General features: G+C 52.3%; 1 protein-coding gene across 7 annotated transcripts in view; it reads right to left on the reverse strand.

Moving 5' to 3' along the window:
- Window positions 1-207: 207 nt before the first annotated feature.
- The window catches only part of PLB1 (phospholipase B1), a 143,224-nt gene continuing 123,897 nt past the window's right edge, over window positions 208-19,534 (reverse strand). For 5 of the 7 annotated variants that reach the window (XM_045447300.1, XM_045447298.1, XM_045447302.1 and 2 more), the window contains 12 exons: window positions 18,550-18,617; window positions 18,260-18,303; window positions 17,947-18,046; window positions 14,267-14,318; window positions 13,219-13,299; window positions 11,785-11,850; window positions 11,159-11,253; window positions 9,874-9,955; window positions 8,675-8,779; window positions 8,108-8,203; window positions 2,024-2,098; window positions 208-627 (listed from right to left, as the gene is read on the reverse strand). In XM_045447300.1, the coding sequence (XP_045303256.1) occupies window positions 424-627; window positions 2,024-2,098; window positions 8,108-8,203; window positions 8,675-8,779; window positions 9,874-9,955; window positions 11,159-11,253; window positions 11,785-11,850; window positions 13,219-13,299; window positions 14,267-14,318; window positions 17,947-18,046; window positions 18,260-18,303; window positions 18,550-18,617 (1,068 nt within the window). In that variant the 3' untranslated portion in view covers window positions 208-423. Of the gene's footprint in view, window positions 628-1,426; window positions 1,598-2,023; window positions 2,099-8,107; window positions 8,204-8,674; window positions 8,780-9,873; window positions 9,956-11,158; window positions 11,254-11,784; window positions 11,851-13,218; window positions 13,300-14,266; window positions 14,319-16,579; window positions 17,291-17,946; window positions 18,047-18,259; window positions 18,304-18,549; window positions 18,618-19,534 lie in introns of those variants that run through there. The other 2 variants (XR_006703702.1, XM_045447304.1) reach the window with 2 other exon arrangements.

Genomic DNA, 19,534 nt, shown 5'->3' on the forward strand with positions numbered 1-19,534 from the left:
CCCACTATATTCTAGCCAGCACCTGGTGGCCAGCATTTTCCCCACCTTTTACATAGTGGGTTTGGTGACTGGCGATATGTTCATCGGGTGCCAGGCTGGGCTCTGGTTGGCCATCACTTGGGCAGCTCTGGCTGAGGCAGGACATGAAAGGCTCCAGCTCCCACACCTGCGTCGCACAACAGATGGAAAGCGAGAGCTTCAAGCAGGTTAACCCAAGAATAGAATGACTTTGGCCTTTATTTAAATTAGGCAATTCCAGGAGCATAGGCTCCAGGCCCCAAGGAGTCGTGACTGTCCCTTTGGCTTCCTATGTCACCAGGTGACGAAGCAAATGCTCTCTGGTGGCCAAGGTGGCTGAGGTAGACGGCTGGTGAGGAGTGTGGCTGGGGAATTGGGGATGAGTGCATGCCCATGGCTGGAGGCCTAGAATCTCATAGTGTTGAGGCTCATTGGAGGATTTTCCCGCTGGCGACCTCCTATGGCTCTCCATGCCATCACCGCGCCGACACCAAGTGCAAGGCCACCTCCTGCCGTCACAGGCAAGGCCCAGGACAGCACCGTGGGGCCTGTTTCAGAACGGTCTTGGAGTAGCTGACTATTCCTCAGGGTGTGGAGGTAAGGGCTCTCCTGTGGAGGAAGAGAGGGTCAGGGGTTACGGGCCTCTGAAAACCATCCTTCTGCCCACCTTGGGCTCGCTTAGTCCCTAGCCCCGGGGGACAATGGTGCAATAACTTCGCACATTTTCTCTGCTCATCCTTCATCGACACTGTGCTCAAACCTCCTGAACGCGGATGGGTATCCAAAGTGGTCAATACCCAGCTATAACCTCCTTTTAGTTTCTCACCTGTATCTCTTTTCCCTGTCAACCTGATACTGAGATTGGGAACTGATAGGCGACCAGAGGGAGAGAGTCCTGGGGGCTGCAGAGCCCCCACTTCTGTTTCCTCAAGGCTACCACTGGACAGCTGTCCCCATTCCCCCATCCTAGGAGTGCCTGTGAGCAGGGACGACAGTCAGTGTGGAAGGACAGCTGGTCCTGTGGTAGGTTTGAGACCCGAGCATGAGAAGGGCCAGAAGAGGAGGTATTCAGGCCTGCCTCCCTGGATTCTCTCCTTCCTCTGTGCACAGGAGTGTGGAGCCCTGTGTAGGAGCTGAGAGAGTGCCGAGAACATGACCACTCTCACGGTCTTGGCCAAGTTCAGAGACAATCACATCACAAAGGAGACTCAGTCCCAGTCTTTTGAGAAGTGTGAACAGAAACGAGACGAACATGGATGCGTGCTGGAGGCAGCAGCCTTAGGGTGAGGGGACAGGAGAGTAGACCAGGGAGGGCAGCACCTGAGCCTTACAGGGTGTGGCTTTCTCCTGCAGGCAGAGATGGGGATGAGCCTCTGGGAGGGGCAGGTGGCAGAGTGAAAGCACAGACCTGGCAACTGTGGGGCTTGGCTGGGCAGCTGATCCTTTCTCCAGGAACACAGTGTGTCTAAGGCGATAGAGGAAGCTGGGTCTCCCCTCTGGATGCTCCAGTGGGACCAGGGAAAGGTTTCAAGCAGACTTGACAAGACTAGAGTGACTTTCCAGGTAGGCTGTGTAGTGCCTGGCAGTGGTTACAGGAGGGCAGGGAAAGGAGGGGAGAGCTGGGGAACATGTTAGGAGCTTGGTCAGCCATCCTGGTGAGGGCAGTAAGGGAAGAAAGGATGTGCTGGGACGGGATGAAAAGGAATCTGCGGTCCACAGCAGACACGGTGTCTTCTTTCTGCACAGCACCCCCTCCCCCACCAGTGCCCCTTCAACTGCCTCCCCTGAGTGCCTCTTCCATCGGACCTGCTGCTTTCCCCCACACCCCGAGGAGCTGTGAAGTTTCAGGGACAAGGAGGAGAGGTGAGAATGGAGAATGATGGCAGTTGCATGATGATAAAGCTCCCAGGGAACTCCTTTGAGCCTCTAGGTCTCAGGGACCCCTGCCCCCTAGGCATCTGTTTCACGCTGGACGGAACAGGCCGGATGTTAGGACATTACTCACAGGAGAGGGGCATTTGAGTTTGGTTCGGCTGTGGGTGAAGTTGTTGGAGGTTGTCTTATGGCCCACTGGCTCCAGCTGGAGAGAGAGAAAGGACACTGATTTCCTCTGAAGCTGAGTATCCCACACCTGATTCCCTCCCTCTGCAAGGGTGGGTTGACACCAGCAATAAACACAAGACCCACATCAGATCCCAGCTGCCCTGGCCAGAGCTGGACCTGACTTCTGATTCAGAAGGGGGGGGGGGGAATCAGAGTCCATCAGGCAGGGTGGGACCCTGAGCCTGTGTCCTGGATTTGCCAAGGAGGACCCTGGGGCCCAGGAGAGACGGATCGGTCCTGCCACAGCCAGTGTGTGGAAAGGCCTGGCCCAGCCTCACCATCTTGTGCTTCCCTTCTGGGGGGCTGTGATCATAGACCCTCTGCAGTTTTAATTTTATAAAATGTTGATCATCCTATTAACCAACTTGAACTGTGTGGGGCTAGTCAGTTTCAGAAAAACTTTGAAAACATACTGGTTACCGTGACGTCCTTACTGTGTATACTTGGCTTGCCAACCTTTTAAGAAATCAAAGTTTCTCACTTGAGCTACATTGTTTTTCACACAGATGTAGAGGTTTACCTGAAACATCCCTGGAGCGATTGTTGTTCAGAGAGGTTCTGCTTAACACTTTGAATCCTGGGACCCTCTTGAGGATGAGCTGGAAGCCACTCTATACCCCTTCCCAGCACCGTTAGCCTGTAGCCGTCCCCTGCCGTGGCCAACACTGAGAAGTGCGCTCCCTTCTGTTTACACATCCTGACTGTGTAGCCTCTACCCTTAGAATCTGCTTCCCTGCCTGGTCCTGAGCCCCTCAGGTACTGCCCGTAGGGGAAGCGAAAGCACAAGATGCCAGTTAACCACCACACCTGGCCCGTGATCTTGCTTTCTGTTGTTTCTTTACACCTGTTCCTTCTCACGAGAAGGGTAGGGTCGGCTGCTCTGGTCCTGAGAGACACCACGGTGACTGGCACAGCACAGTGGGAGCATCACCTGGGGCCTGGTTCTGCTGCTATTGCCATGCCAGGCAGGCTCCTGGGCTGCTCTGAGGTCAGGGGTGGGGCACTAAACCCTGTCCCGACCACCCCGATTCGGTGGCTGTGAGCAGCAGCTGAGAAGATGAAATGAAAGCTCACTGAGGTGGTTTACATAGGTATTGTTGCTACTTCCTTAGAGCTGAGGAAGCACAAACTTCTTGTAATGGAACCTCCGTCGAGGGACAGTATAGATGCTCAAGGTCAGGTTGGCTGATTCCCGGACATTCCAGGAACCCAGGAACCGACTGGCACAGAGGAAGGTAACGATCACGTGGGGTCGATGACTGCATCTGTTTCTCCCTTTCTCCTGGCTCCTTGTCACCAGTGCCCAATGTACCTTCCAGCTGTCAGCCAGCTACCTTCACAGCTTGACTGAAGCTCTGGTCAAGGTCACCTTGACCTCCAGCTCGCCAGATCCACTACTCACTTTTCTGTCTTCTTGACTTTTCAGCAACATTTGTCAAAGTTCGTGCTTCCCTCTCGAAACACTCTCCTGCCTGGGCTCCCAGAACAAGGTCCTCTTCTTTTCTCCTTCCTGCCTTCCCCACCCCCTCCTCCTCTGTCACTGGAGTCCAAAGTTGGAATGAGGGTCCAGGGGCCTGGTGGTTGGTCCACACTCTTTGGCAACTACTCTTATCTAGGAGGCCTCACTCAATCCATGGCCTCAAATACCCCCGCCCATTAACAACTCCCACATTTTGTTTTTTCTAAATTTCCGTTCCTGATCATGATTCATTCTTGCTTACCTGATGCCTCCAGGTGGATTTCTAGAAGGCAGTTCACACTTCTTATGGCCAAAAGAGAACTTTTAATTTTTTTCCCCCTCAAGCCTATTTATTTCTTTCCACCACCTCAACCACCCACCCAATTGATTTTTTTCTTTATTCCTTGACCCCGAATAAAGGAGTCTTCTATTCCTTTTTGTTTTAAGTTTAAATTCCAGTGTAATATTAGTTTCAGGTGTATAACAGTGATTCAACACGTCCCTACAACACCCGGGACTCAACACAGCAAGTGCACTCCTTGATCCCCATCACCTGTTTACCCATCTCCCCCCCCCCTTATTCTTTTTCTACCTCCCCCATCAGCCAGTCCAAAACCTATTCCAAATCTGACTCCTTTGCTCCTTCTCCACTGTCATCACCCTGGGCCCAGGCACCTTCGTCTCTCACCTGGGCTCCACTTCCTTCCCTCTAGTCCACTGCTATATGGCAGCCAAAGGGCACACCAGGTCTCGTGGCTCCCCTGTTGGAAGCCATCCAAGGACATGGCCCTGTTCTTGCTTACCTCTCTGACCTTGTTCACTTCCCTCCAGTTACACTGGCCTCCATGCTGCTCAGACACTTCAAACTCATTCCTGACTCCGGGCCCACACAGGTCTTATTTCCTCTGCCTGGAACACTCTGGCTCTAGACCTCTGCATGCCTGGCAGACTCTTGACATTCAGTTCTCAGTTCACATGTCACTCTTGGATGAGGCCTTCACTCCCGCCATTATTCTGTCACAGTACCAGCCCCCACCCTCTTTTAAAGCCCTGAATATGGTCAGAAATTCTTAATGATTTGTTGGTTTTTGTCTGTCGTTTGCCCAGGAGTGCGAGGATGTTCCCTTCCCCAGCACCTGGAATAGTCCCCACTGTATAGTGATGCTCAATAAAGAGTAGATGAGGGACTGGGTGGGTGAACTGGAGTCACGGAGCCCTGAGTGGAGAAGCTCAGATGAGAAGGCCTGGGGCAGGGTGCAATGGGCTGAGTGGGCTTCTAGTCTGTTCTAGGGATTCAGAGAAGGCTTCCTCTAGGAGCGGGCATCTGAGTTGAGTGTTAAGGTGGCTATGAATTCGGAGAAGGTTGCAAGGGCAGCCCAAGATGTAAGGGAATGAACAAGAGCAGACACACAGAGGCACCATGGGTGGTGCAGGAAACTACTCCTTCCCAGACAGCCCAACTGCCAGTCGGAGGGTGGCGGGAGTGACCACTAGAGAGGTCAATTGGGGCCAAGTCTCAGAAGGCCTGGGGTGCTATGCTGACGGGCCTGGACTTTCTCCTTCGAGGAGGGGCAGGCCTTGGAAGCTTGGTCAGATTTTCACTTCCACAGATTCCTGTGGCTGCCCTGTGGCAAACAGATGGAAGGCAGTGGTTTGCAAACTCTGTACGATAATATCACTTGAGACCTTTTGGAACCTACAAAACCTGTGGGCTACCCCAGACTAATCCAGAATTTCTGGGGATGAGGCCCAGGCACTAGTGGTTGTTTGTATTGTTTTTTCTTTAAATCAGCTTTCTACCGAAGGTAACAGGAGAAGCAGTGCAGATCATAAGTGAACAGCTGGTAAATTGTGACCAAATGTACCCGTGTAACCGGCATCCAGATCAAGGTACGGGATACTGCCAGCACTCCAGAGCTCCCCTCCCCTCCAGTACTACCCTCCCCCCTCCAAAGACCGTACATTAATTCACTTGTTTTTGAAATGTATAGACACAGTTGTGTGTCGTTGAACCTTATTTATTCGCTGTAAGGTCTTCAGCGAATGTGCCACATTTTGATTATCCATTCTATGGGTGGACATGGGGGGAGCTTCCTGCCTGGGGATTATGCACGGTGCTGCTGTGACTTTTCAGGTGAGCCCACATGTACCTTTCTGTTGGGGATCTACATGGGGGTGGGGTCGCTGGGTCACAGGGAATCCAAATGCTCAGCCTTAGTGGATATGCCAAACTGGCTGCCAGTGTGAAAATCTCCCAGATTATTCTAACCTCTGGCCACAGCTGAGCTTTGCTGTTCTAATGGGGGTAAGCCCAGACCCAGGGGCACCGGTTAGGAGGCTCGCGTGGTCACCCGGCCCCTGGGCAGATGCAAATGTTAGCGGATAGCAAGATTTCTAGTGAAGAGGGAGCAGGCATCAGAAAAAAGAAGGAAAAACTGCTTGTAGGAAGAAAAAAAAAAAAGGAAAACGGCCTCACGCTGCTGGTGCTTTTGGTGTTGGCTTTGCAAAGGAGAAGGAGGCATAATCTGTTGCGAGAGGAGAGGCAGAAGATGAAATAGTGTAAAGTGTGTTTGTGGCCACAGTAGAGTGCCTGGTAAGCGTCAGCCAAAGCCTGCAGACACTATGTCATAGGACTGTCATTGTGAGACATGAATTCACTGGTTATATATGTGCTGATCCAGTTGGGAGCGGGGAGGCCGGGTGATGCTGTGGCCAGGGCACTAGGGGATAGATTAGACATGGTCTAATCTCGGCTTGGCCACGACCAGGCTGTGTGATCCTGGGCAAAATGCTTCATATCCCTGTAGTCTAGTTAGAGCATGCTGGCTGGATGAACTGTTACGATCTTTTCTGGTTCTAATGGACTATTATAGATGTCACTCTAGAGGTGACAGCAGAAGACGATCTGAAAAGTTGGCACGATGTAATAACTTTATATCTGAGATGGTTTTGGATGAGAACACTGGACTATATAATTCCCTAAATTATCTAGCACAGGATAAGATACTCTCAGATGATTTCAGTTTTGTTTTAGTTTTTAAAAATTAGGGATATGGCCAGGACACTGGTGGCTGGGAGCCCCAGAAAGTCTTGTAATGTTACTAATATGGCAGCATTCAAGCATTCACCTTTTGTTTTCATATCTAATCCCCTCCCACTTGCCTTTATGTATAAAAGCCTCTCACCTGGGGGTACCTGGGTTCCTCAGTCAGTTGAGTATCTGACTCTTGATTTCTGCTCAGGTCATGATCTCACGGTTTGTGAGATTGAGCCCCGCGTCGGGCTCTGTGCTGACAGCATGGAGCCCACTTAGGACTTTCTCTCTCTCTCTCTTCCCCTCCCCTGCTCGTGCCCTCTCAAAAATGAACATTAAAAACAAATCCTGTGGCTTTCCCTGAGCTCTCAGAGGGATACATGGGACTGTGCACAGACACCCACTCTTTGGAGGGGATGTAAAAGGAATGAGGTCATGGGACTCAGCCGTGAAGGAGAACTGGACTTCAAAACCGCTCTCAGGAATTATGTTGTGCAAACTTTGATTAAAAAGATTACCCTGGAGGTTGGGTAGGAGGGAGCGCAAGGATGTTTTGACTGTAATTCCAAGTCCTGGGCTGATAGACTGTGACGAAACCTTTAGCAGGGGGCAGATTATGGTGTCAACAGCAGGAAACAAAGGAAGAGGAAGGCTGAGCCTGATTAAGTAGGCCAAGGATGGAACGTGCTGGCATGCTGCTCCGGGGACGGCAGTGCTGGGCTTGCTGGCTAAGGAGGCAGGTGTGGGAATATTTGCGTCGGGGAATGCCGGCAGAGCCCTGGCCAGCCCCAACTGCAGTAAAAGTGGGAGTGTGGATGTGTTTAGTCACCATGGGAGAAACGGGAGAATGCAGGTTGGGGTGGGGATTGGGTTACCCGCTGAGCCAAGATCAAAAGAAGCCACTGGGTTGGAAAGGCATTTCATTTGCTCTGCGCCACAGGATACAGCTATTGTGGTGACCGGTCCAGCTCTGTGCCGACACAGCTGATTGTAGAGGAGTGGCCAGCCATCAGAGGCAAGGCCAGGTGACCCTGTGGCCCCTCGGCTGTATGTTCGTTTCCTAAGGTCCCCATTAGCCCCATCAGAAAGGACTGGAGAGACAGGCTGGGTGGCTCTTTTCTTTGTGATGTTCCAGAAAACGTTAACTGGGAATGTGTTGAGACTGGAGTCCTGGGGGCTGGCATTTATTGGATGCTAACGATTGTGTTTGGTGCTGCACACACGTTACCCTCAACAAGGTCACACGGTAAGGGGCTGAAGCTGCTATTTTCATCCTGTTTATCTGATTACAAAATTATCCCCCCCCCCCCCCCCCCCAGCACTGGGAAATTGCTAAAATAATGGAATCTGTCAGGACAAATAAGGTATGCTGCCATTCTGAGCTTTGCGGAGAAAGGGGTTCCTTCCATCAGTAGGTCTTTGTTTTGGGCAATGGTCAACATCCTTGGGCTGCCTCCTTTGACACACAGCCCACTAGGCGCTCGGCCACTCACCATGTTGTTCCAGAGCGCGATGGCCATCTCCGCGTGACCACGTTCTGAGAAGTGGAAACAGTCCTCGGAGAAGAAGGTGAGGTCAGCGCCCCCTCTCTGTGACCAAAGGCAAAGGGATTACCTTTCTGGGAAAAAGGTGCAGCCACCCACCCCTGCGGGCACCCTGGGCATTTTCCCTTTCAATTCTGCTGCCAGTTGGCTCGGATACTGATAGACAAACTCCCCAGTTTTGGAACTTTTTAGAAGACCTAAATTCTAGCCACCCCCAGTCCATCCCTTTTCCTTTGGCATCCCTGTCCTAATAGTTGAAAAAAAAAAAAAAAATAGGAAGCTTTCCATTCTATCCCAATCTAGCAAATACCAGGGCCATGCCTGGGGAGCTTGGTCACTGCTGACATTCTCCCTTTCCTTCCAAGTACATCCAGGTTCCGTTCAGACCAAAAGAAAAGGTAAACAGAAAAAGCAACTCCCTAGGAGCCCTCTTAGAACTACATGGTCAGAAAAAGCTCAGGTACAGAAGGAAGTATATCGCCTAAGAATAGCCTCCCAGAATTGCCCATGGCTTACGCTGTTCAGGGGGACAAGAGTGTTCTGGAAGAAAGGCTGCACGACCACTGCGAAATCTTCACGCTGCAGGTACTGGTGCCAGTATGACAACCTGGAGATGCCACTCTGGGGATGGGAGAGAGGTTCCTCAACCCTCCTGGCAGGACTGGGCAGATGGGTTCTAGTCCTGCCTTGCGCTGGCTGTGAGGGGCCAGCCCACCCTCACCCAACGTGACTTCAGGGGATGCTCCAGTGCACGTGCAGGCATTCATCCTGCCTGTACCTGGGCATGGGCACCACCTGTTCTGTTCTGAAGTCTCTGAGGCTGGATTTGAGCCTCTGACCAGACTGCTTGGGCCAAAGACCCCCCCCTGTTCTTGCCGCATGAAGAGCTGAAGTACCACACGGGGCTCCACATCTAGCTCAAAGGGGGAGCATTTCAACACTAGCTCCCCAAGACGCCTATAAACTTGGAGGATGAGTGTCCATGTAAAAGGGATAGATGGGCTTCTCTTCCAGAAGCTTTTAGGGGCGCCTGGAGGGGATCAGCCGATTGAGCGTCTGACTTTGGCCCAGGTTGTGACCTCATGGTTCATGAGTTTGAGCCCCACAGCAGGCTCTGTGCTGTGGATTCTGTGTCTCCCTCTCTCTCTGCCCCTCCCCAGCTTGCACTCTTTCTCTTTCAAAAATAAACATTCAAAAAATAAAAAAAAAGCTTCCACTCCATCTGGAAAAAAGGGCCAGGATGTTAAAAACAACAAAACAAACATGAGAACCGGGGGGGGGGGGGGAAGTTTGGTCAGGGGAAACTTCTTGGAAGAGGTGAGAAGACCTGTCCTGAGCACAAGATGGAGACGTAGAAGAAAGACGGGGGACGGGCATAGCAAGAGGGGACAGCAGGGGTGCACACAGAGTTGGGGATGGAGGGAAGCAGGGGTGGGCTAAAGCCCAACAGGGCGGTAGACACCTGCCCTGCCTCCTCTGGGTGATAGATGATGTCTGGCACATGGCATCTACTCTGGTCACCAGGGCAGCGAGGCAGGAATCCTCCCAGCTTCCTCTGAGATTTCTCCCTGCCCAACTTGGTGTTCTTTTCACCCGGAGAAGGGTTTCAAGGCCTGTGATCTGCCTTTAGGGAGAGGCCTTGCTCTCAGCAAGCCCTGCTCTGGGAGTAGAGGGGGTTCCCAGCTGGGACAGGAGGAGGAGGGGTGCGGGTTCACCTGGAAGTTCCAGTTCATTTTCTTCAGTTCTTGCATCTCCAGAGAATTCTCCTGGGAACGTGTGAGGCAAGTGCAGTTGCTCCTGGGAGAGAAGGGGTCCTGTGGAGAGGTGCCTGGGTGGCTGACCCCCTCCCCCCACCAAGGGAAGAAGGCCTGGACCCTGTCTTGCCTTGCATGGGAGGATGGTAATACACAGGTGCCCCTGCAACACAGCCTTGGGTGACTCCTGGACCCAGGTCACAGACTGGGCACTAGGGGTAGCAGGTGCTCGTTTAAAGAGAAGGTGGGGGAACTGGCACCCGATATCTGGGTCCCCTTGCCACCTGGCTGCTCCCGCCCACGCCTGGGCTTCCTCCAGGGAAGGGCTGGAGGTTTGGAAAGACTGCCATCGCCACCTTATCTCTCTCCATGTTCCGGAGGGCCCCAGCTCTACCTCCGGCTGCTTAGCACCTGCCCTCAGGGCTCCAGAGCGGGGAGCCTCTTAGGAAGGAGACCTGAAGATCCTGCAGGAGCCGTTCACACCTCCTAGCTACGGCCTGTTCCACCCTGGCTGGTTCCCAAGAGGAATGGGAACCAGCCGGTCACCTTCCCAGCAAATCCATGGGACCCCCAGCTGGGACTCCTCGGCCCCCTGCAGAATCTCCTCTTCCATAGCAGCCTCACAGGAAGTCTGGGTGGCCCTCTGGCCTCAGAAGCTGACAACTTCGTGCCAGGGTCACAGCTGAGCTTTAATAAATTCCAGCCACCGACAGAAATTCATGTCTTGTACAGCATACCTTAGCTCTAAGCCTGGCTTTCAAGGATGTTATAAAAGCTACTGCTTACTGAGCGCCTGCCCCACAGGGACCAAGCCTGTGACACGCCATTTCCTCTAGACCTCGCATTACAGGTGAAGAGGAGGCCCAGAGAGTTATCGAGTTTGTGCAAGGTCCCACAGCTCCTACATGGTAGACCCAGGTCCAAGACAGGTGTCTCGGATGCCCATTGCTCCATATTTGAGAGGCAGCACAGGGCAGTCACAGACGGTGCCGGAGGCCTTAAGGATCATTGGTGTGTGTCTCACTTTACAGAAAAGCAAACTGGGGTCCAGAGAAATAAAAGGACTTGCATACAGTAGGCATTCAATAGCGTAGAGGTATTTCTGAATGATCTTCCAAGCCCCTGGCTGATTGCCGATGTCTGCCTTCTGGATAGGCTCGCCTGCCTCTGCCCGCACTGGTCCATCTGTCGGCACCTGTGAGTCCCACCCTCCCCAGGTGCCCTCGCCCTGGGGCTGTGTACTCACTGAGCAGACAGCGGCAGGTCGCATTTCCCACCTTGGCCCTGGTGCAGGCCAGCCAACTCCATGACCTCCACCACGTTGATGAAAGCCCTTGGAAGCTGTGGGGGAGCAGAGGGGGTGAGCTTCGTTAGTCCCCAGGCCGTTGTGGGGGATGCTGGTTACTACTGGAAGGAGCCTAGGGGGTCCTCTACAGTCTAACTTCCTCCTCCCCAATTTTACCAATGAAGAACCTGAGGAACAAAGAGGGCATAGGACTTGTATCATCTCCGTCTTCTTTAGCGGCCCACTTTATAGCTTGGGAAGCTGAGACAGCAATCACTGGCCTCAAGTCACATTGCTAGTAAGCCACAGTGCCTGGCCACAAACAGGCTGACTGGCTCCAGAGGCCAGCTCTTTGCCACCAAACAGTCCAGTGTGATCCAGTTAGAATGTCCCTTTCAGGGGAGCTTTGTCCCTGCCTCCCTCCCCTTCCTTCCCCTACAGGTGCCCTTGTCTGCTCACAGCGGGGCTTTTCTCAGCACGTATCTCACTAAACACAGCTTGCCTAGATGTGCCCAGAGGTGATGCCCAGTGAGGGAGTAGATAGGCTGCTGGCCGGAGAGGAGAAACATACGGCTGCTCTTTCCTACCTCCTCATAGAAGATGTCCAGGGCCTGTTGGATGTGCCGAATGTACTCCCCAGCTGAGTGGGCCTCCTAGGAAGAAAGAAGGGGGCTCTTGTCATCCCCTGGGTTCTGTGAGGATGATCATGGTCTGATGACTAGCACAGGAGGATCTGGGATGGTGGCAGAGGGTACAGAGGGGCTATAAAGGTACTAGACAGGCTAAGCCCAGCCCTTGTTGACAAAGTCTTCCTTTGACCCCTAATAGACACCGTGGACAATCCCGAGGGATCCCCACCCCGATCACAGTATCTCAAACCCAGAGGCAGATTCTGATAGCGCTGCCTACCCACCCCCCCCAATTCTCCAGTCCCATCTGTCCCCAGCGTCAGGCTTCTGAGCCACATCAGTACCATGACGACCACGCTCTCTTTGCGCTGTGGCCCATGCTGGCCCCATTGATTCCCCCTAACTTCTATCTTTTTGACTCACCTCGAGGGTCTCCTCCTCTGACCCTTCCTAGAACATGGCCTGAGTTAATCCTGGTGGTGACCTCTAGGTCTTTCCCACAAAAAGATGCTTTCAGGACTACAAATCTGGCTTTGCAAGAGGGGCAGGTATTCTGGGGATAAAAGAGGCATTTTTCTCTACCAGGTGTCCACAGGCAGCTCTGGGGACTCTCTTGGCTTCCTGGACCCTGTTGAGTCCAGGATACAATGGCATTTAATCCCCCTGGTGATGGGTCACTTCCTCCTCTAGAGTCTAGTAAGGGAAAGAATTGAGAGGAAGAGGCTCAGAACAAACCCCTGGGTGGGGGAGGGTAATTCTTGTCCAGACTTCAGTGGTTGGTCTCTCTGAGCCATGAGGAATGATAAATGCTTTCTCCCCCTGCCTGTGACTTCAAACATTCTACTCTAATGTCTCAGTTATGGCAGCTGCTCTTTTCTGGCCCACTAAATCAGGACATCCCCAACTTAGAACAAGTTGTATTTCAACAGTTACAGCTTCCCAAAGACTATAAGTCTGGACATATTTCCCCATAGAAACATCAGGAACAGTCTGGATTCTCAGGTTGGCTGGCTGAGGTTGGCTCACTTACGAGATCCTCGGGGCAGCAAGCCCTCCTACTAGGACCAGTTTAATTTTATCCAACCTTGTTTATGACATTGTTTCAGCTTCCCCCTGTGTACACACACATGCACACACATAAAAGAAAAATCAAAAAATGGGTAGGGATGCCAAGTAGGTGTTGGGGGAAGCTTGCCATGTACTCATTGTATACCCAAGAACAATATTTGTGTGAGAAAGAAGAGTGTCTGAAGAGTGGGTGCATCTAGACACTTCTGGAATTGGGGAACCAATTAAGTTGCTGTCCCAGGGGCCACTCAGGAATGGGAAAGGCCGGGGTCTGCCTGGGAGAGCAGGCCAATGTGACTTCCACGGGGTTGAGCAGGGGCCTACCTGATTCTCACAGTAATGACACATGTCGTTGCTCCCAATGAAGAGTGTGATCAGCTTCCAGTCGTGATCTAGATCAATTTCCTGGGGGGGGGTGGGGGGTGGGGAAAGGAAGCCCTCAGCTTAGGCTTTTGTTGTGCATATGCAGATGGCATTCACCAGGACAGAGAGCACCCCTCCCCAACCATTGTCTTTCGCCCTCTTTGTACCCTGATGGAGAGAAGATGCCAACCGGAGCCTCCCTGACCTTCACCTTGGTTCCTGGCAAGGAGCTCCAGAGAGTGGATTCAGTGTGTGCACTTGTGGGCACTTGTGTGTGTGTGTGTGTGTGTGTGCGCGTGCACACGCACGTGTCTGCTCACACAGGAGAAGATGACTATTTTTCCTTCGAGATCCTAAGCAAGCTGCAGTATATCACGAAGCAGAGTGTGTTAACACACCCCTGAAACGTCATCTCAATGCCTTCAAAGGAGCAGAGGGCAAAAGATACAACTAGAAGCAAAAGCCCAGAGGTGCCTCTTGGGAGAGGGGGCTGGCGGGGACTGGAGGTGGGGTGGGGGCTGGGGAGGCCCTCGAGGAGCCTGCCTTCCGCTCAGCCACCACCATAACAGGAGTCCTGCCAGGCGCTGAACTTGGAATTCCAAGGCCTAAACACACAGAGCATTTAAAAGAGTGCCGTGAGAAGTTTCAGAGGGGCCGGGTGAGCGGGAAGGAGGAAGGATCGGAATGAGAAGCCTATTTTTAGAACCTGGGGTTTACATAATAGGGCTCTGCAAAGCCAACTCTAGGGTAAGGTGGGAAACTGCCAGAGGCCAAGGCCAGTTCTGCTACCTCCTGTGGTGGGCCTCAGGGGTGCGGGTGCCAGAGCCTGGGTCAGGAAAGGGCAGCAGAGGCCTTGGTGGTAAGGCCTGCTTCTCATGGCTTGTCTGGCCCCTCTTAAAGACAAGCAGGGGCTGAAACAGTGTAGAGCGGGCTCTTTTAGGGCCGCTGCACCCCCCTACATAGCTGGAGACTAAGCACCTTGTAAGGGGGCCCAGGGTCCTGTACTCACAGGGTTGTTTTTCATTCGCTCCACCAGGTCCCGGGCCTGTGTCGGCATGTCCCTAGATGGGGAAGAGAAGCGAACCTTAGAGCCAGCTGGGAAGCAAAGGCTCAAGCCGTGGGATCCTGGCTTGGTGAGACAGGTACTCCAAGAAGAGAAATGTTATATAAACTTGACTCCTTCAGAGTGTATCCAAAGGCTTTCGATTCTCAAGAAACCTCAACCTAGAACAAATCAAAGATGTGCCCCAGACCTCAGAGCCACATGGATCCGGACCCTGCCAAGGGCTAGCCTGGGTCCACTCACCGCCTCCTTCAGGCCTGGTCCTCCCTGGCCCCTGGCGGGGGGCGGGGCAGGGGTGGGGGGAGGATCTGGATCTGATCATCCCTTTCCCATAGAGATGGTCCCTTACATTCCACCGGGCTCTTTCACAGCGAGCTGAGCCTGTTCAGATCTTACTTGGCTGCCTGTTTTAAAAATAACCTCTTGTATATTTGAAAAAAGTCACAGCCTTAAATTATCCCTCTGCTTTCTCCTTTCCAAGCGTCATGACTCCTTAACCTTCACTTCTAAATCCCGCTTTCTATTCCTTTAATCCTTTTTTCTTCTCTGTTGTTACTTTGGACTTCCACACCATCCCCTTGCTTTTTTCCCTCTCCCAGTGCAAAAAGGATTGCGGGGGTGGGGGGGCGGGGGGGGGGGTGGGCAGGGAGACAAATCCAGAGTGGGTTACTTTCTCCCTTCCTCCCCCCGATGTCTGCCACGAATAAGGAAAATGAACACTCTGGGTACGAGCTGAGCATGTGGTTGGAACAGTACCCAGCAATAAGGCGGAGAGGACTGTGGACAGGCACGACATGCATGCGTCTCAAAACGATGGCGGATGGAAGTTAGACAAGAGTACCTCGTGTCAGATTCCATTCATATAACATTCCAGAGAATGAACACTGATCTACAGTGACAGAAAGCAGGACAGAGGCTACCTGGGGCCCAGAGAGTGCGGTAGAGATCGGGAGGGAGAGCTGGATTACAAAGGGCACAGGGAAACCTTGGGGTGTGATGGGTGTTTATAATCTGGATTGCAGTGATGACTTCACAGCTATGCACATACGCCAGCCACGCTTATCAAATCGCATACTTTAAATATGTGCAGGGTACTGCGTGGCGGTTGTACTTCAATAAAGCTGGTTTTTAAAAACAGTGAAGCATACGAAAAGTTATGTCAGCAAAGGGACACAGCCAGTGGAGGCTCCTGTGGAAGAAGTCATTAAAAGCGGTAACTGGTACGAGATGGGCGTTTTAAATCTTGGCCTGCCCACGATGAGCTGGGCACATGGCCAGACATACCCAGAACCACCCCTCCCCTATTTCTCACTTCCACATCCAGGATGCTATCCCATACGTTGTTGCTATTGATGCAATACATCGGAAAGCTAGAAAGAAAGCCTGTCTTGATTAAAGGGGACCACAGAAGTGTCTGTAACCTTTCAACAGGCTCAAGAGCCTGTTCAGATCTTAACGTGCTGCCCTCTTGAGCATGAGCGAAGTTAGGAGTGCACGCTTCCTCCCTCTTTCCCAGCCATGTTCTTTATACCCTGCAGGCTCAGAGCCCATCAGCCCCCGTGAGCCTTCTCTCCAAGTGCCTTTATCCACAACTTCTTTTCCTTTTCCAGTCCTGGCGTGAAGAGCCCCCACTCTGGGAGTTATGAGTCCTGGGTTCTCCTCCAGCTTTGCTACTAATCTGCTGTGTGAGCTCGCCCAAATTACTGAACAAGGCTAGGGTCTGATTTTTCCATCTTTTAAATGAGGAAGTTGGACTCGATGAGTCCTGGGGTCCCCTCTGGGTCTGCACCTGCATGTGGGTATCTTTCCAACAGTTATTTCCTGTTTGTTTGGCCTCCTTAACGAGACAGCAAGCTCTTTGTATAGGCAAAGAAGTCACCTTTTGATTTTTTTGTATCTTTTAGTAACTACCTTGGGGCTCGAGCCCTGTCCCGGGTTTCCACGACTTCTTGCTTATTGGTTGATGGAATGGGAAGTTGGACATTGAACGAAACTTTGAAACTAAATATCCTAATATTGGCAAACGTTTTGGCGGGCCTACATATCCTATACTATACTCAATATTTTCCATGGGTTAGTAATCTCATTTCGTTCTTAGGACACTGCTGAGAAGTAATAAGGGAAAGGAGAGTAAGCCATTGACTTCAGTAAGCAAGGTTGGAAAGTTGGTCTATGACTCTCCTTTATCTGCATTGTCATTTGGTATGGTGTTGATAAGGATGAGTGCACCTCAAGAGAAAAGATAAATACCACAGCAGAGCAGTTATTATCCCAATTTATGGATGAGGAAATGAAGACTGAAGCACTAAGTGACTTGTCCAAGGTCTCGCAGCTAGCAGTCTGGGAGCTGGGATCTGGACACAGATGGTCTGACCCCAGGTCTCATTATGCTAGTTGCTCTGCTGTGGTCTTTATCTTTTTCTTGAGGTGCGCTCATTCTAATCCAACATCGTGCCAAATGACCATGCAGGTAAAGGAGAGTCCTAGGACAACTTTCCAGCCTTGCTTACTCAGGTCAGTGGCTTACTCTCCTGTCCCTTATCACTGGACATCAGAGATGCTCACAGGGAAGCTACCCATCTCAGCTACTTCCCCTGCCACTGACTCCTGGTGGAGGCTCCGAGCAGCAGGAAAACGGAGAAGGCAGTAAGAGGTGAAGCGAGAGACGGGCTCAAATGTCAACAGACTGAGGAGTCAGGCCCTGGTGAATGGAGCCTGGGCTGCACAATCATAATAAAACGAGGACAGTGGTGACAGCAGTCACAGCAACAACAGTAATTCGATGCTGATTTCATGGCCCCATGAAGCCCCGTGAAGCAAAATAAGTTCTTCCTGCTTGTGACGTTGAGGAACTGACATGGCTTCCTGTGGTTCGGAGACTCCAGCCGAGCGTGGGGCCCTCCTTACCACGTCCGTGTAAACAGAGCGGGTCAGTGTCGTTTCCCTGGTGATCTGAGCGCAGCAATCCTTCTACAAAGCAAATACCCAGCACACTCTGTGCAGAAAAGCAATGAACTCTGTCAGGCGTTCCAGCTTTAATTATCTGGGTTGTTGTCGACAACAGAAATCGGAGTGAAAGCAAACAGCCGCTGTGCCGTGTCGGGGCCCTAAGCTCTAACTCCCTAGGGTCAAAAGATGGCTTTTACAGAGCCAAAGACTCCAGGTTCCAAGGTACAGGTGGAGAGAGGGAGGGAGGCCGCCCGTGGGGCCGTGCCCTGAGTTCTCAGCACTCTTCCCTTTAGCGCTGAGCCCCCCCTCACTCCTCCAGGCAGGGAGGTCAGCTGGTGTCAACAGGACAGGGCCAGGCCACCCTCAAGCTCTCCACTGTCCTGTGAGCTGGTGACAGCCCAGTGAGCCTGGCCTCTCCTGGCTCCTCTGACAACCTTGGGCATTCAGGAAACTTTGTCAGCCTTAGTGTCCTCACGCTAGTCCCCACCCTGAAGGATGTGAGGATTTCAAGAGCTAATCCACTTGAGGGGTCAGGCGTGCAGAAGCGTCCTGCCCACGGCAGCTTTCATTGCCCACCTGGGGCCAGGCTCCCAGACACACCCTTCTCTCCTCCTTCCCATTCTCCTGGGATCTCTCAGCCTTGCCCTCCTCTTCCTCCCGTTTCCACGGCTACTCACCTAGCTCTGGCTCCTTCCACGGCCACATTCAGTCCTGCTGTCTCCTCCAGGGTACCGGTGGAGAACCCAAGGATGTGAGGGTTGAACTTCTTCAGAATGTCTTTTAAGAGGGCGAAGCAGACAGCACAGGTGAGAGGAACGGAGTGCCGCCTCGGGGCCCAGGCGTGGGGCAGGACCAGTCTGGGTCTTTTCAGGGCTGGTGGACTCCCCTCCTTGCAGATGACCTTCTCCGCCCTTGCTCAGGGGGAGGCTCTGGCCTCAGCAAGGGGTTGTCGTGGGCATAATCACGGTGCTTCTCTGTGTTGCTACTTACTGGGCAGTGTGGTGTGGGTGTCCAAGATGCCGTCCCCTCCAATGCTGGGGAAGAAAAAGCATGTGTGTGAGGGTCACCCTGACCTGCTTCTCCACCAGTCGTCATATTTCTGAGTCAGAACCAGAGAGTCTGCCCCTGACACAGGATTCCCACTACCCTCGGGACTGACATGAGCATCAGGGAGCCTCCTTGCATCTCAGGGCCAGACTGTGGGAACCCAGGCTGGTCTCTGGAGGGGTGACAGGGGCGGGGGGAATCGTCGTTGGAAAATGAGTGGAGAGCATCCTCACCTCCAGGAGACTCCTCTCCAGGACATGGGTAGGTCGCTGGAGTTGCTTGGTCTGGCTCCCAATGCTGTCTGTGAAAGGCAGAGAGAAGGCTCCAGAACTGTGCTGGGCCCAGATGTAGGCCGAGGGGAATGGGAAGGGCCCCTGTGGCCCTGGCACACGTAGCAGTGGGGAGTTGGATTTACCTTTTCTGAAGATTGTACCAGCTTTTCTCCAGGCCACTTAATCTCTGGGTTGTCCTGACTCCCTACTCCTCTACACATAACTCATAACCAAGTCCTGGAATTATCAAGATTCTTCCTTCCCAGCCTCTCCAGCTCCCATCCCTTTCTGTCTGTCCTCTGTGCTACATTCCTAAGTGAGACTCTTGCCTCCTGTTGTAGACGACACTCTGGCCTCCCACCTGACCCCACAGTCTCCAGTGTCTCTTCCCTTCTCACTGGAGTGCCCACCTGTACTTCTGAGCCCACCTCTTTCTTCACACCCCTCCCCCCTCCTGACTCTGCCTTTCAGTGGGTCTCTCTTACCACTTGGTCAAAGCCAAACCCCATTACCAATGTTTTGAGCTCACCACAATCTGGGTTCTACTTCCCCTCCCTTGTTCACCCCCTGCTTTCTAGTCCACACAAACCTTCAGGTGTAAGCAAATTGATCTGAAGCATGAAGTCCTTGGACCAGCCTACCTAGTTACCACCTACGGCATCCTTGCTGGGAAAGCTGAACTACCCGCTTTCCAGTCCTTAAATCTCTAATTCCTCCTCTAAGACTCTTCTCAGTTTCAGCCTCCTGTATGAAGCTTTCTCTAAATGTGTTCTCTTAAAAAAAAAAAAAAGAGAAATTCCTCTTTGAAACTTACAAAAGTAATACATGTTCATTATAATTAGTGAAATGATACAAAGATTCTTTTAAAAATTAATAATCTACTGGGGCACCTGGGTGGCTCAGTCGGTTAAGCATCCAACTTGGGCTCAGGTCATGATCTCACAGT

Source organism: Leopardus geoffroyi, chromosome A3, assembly GCF_018350155.1.
Source record: "Leopardus geoffroyi isolate Oge1 chromosome A3, O.geoffroyi_Oge1_pat1.0, whole genome shotgun sequence".
Classification (NCBI taxonomy): Eukaryota; Metazoa; Chordata; class Mammalia; order Carnivora; family Felidae; genus Leopardus; species Leopardus geoffroyi.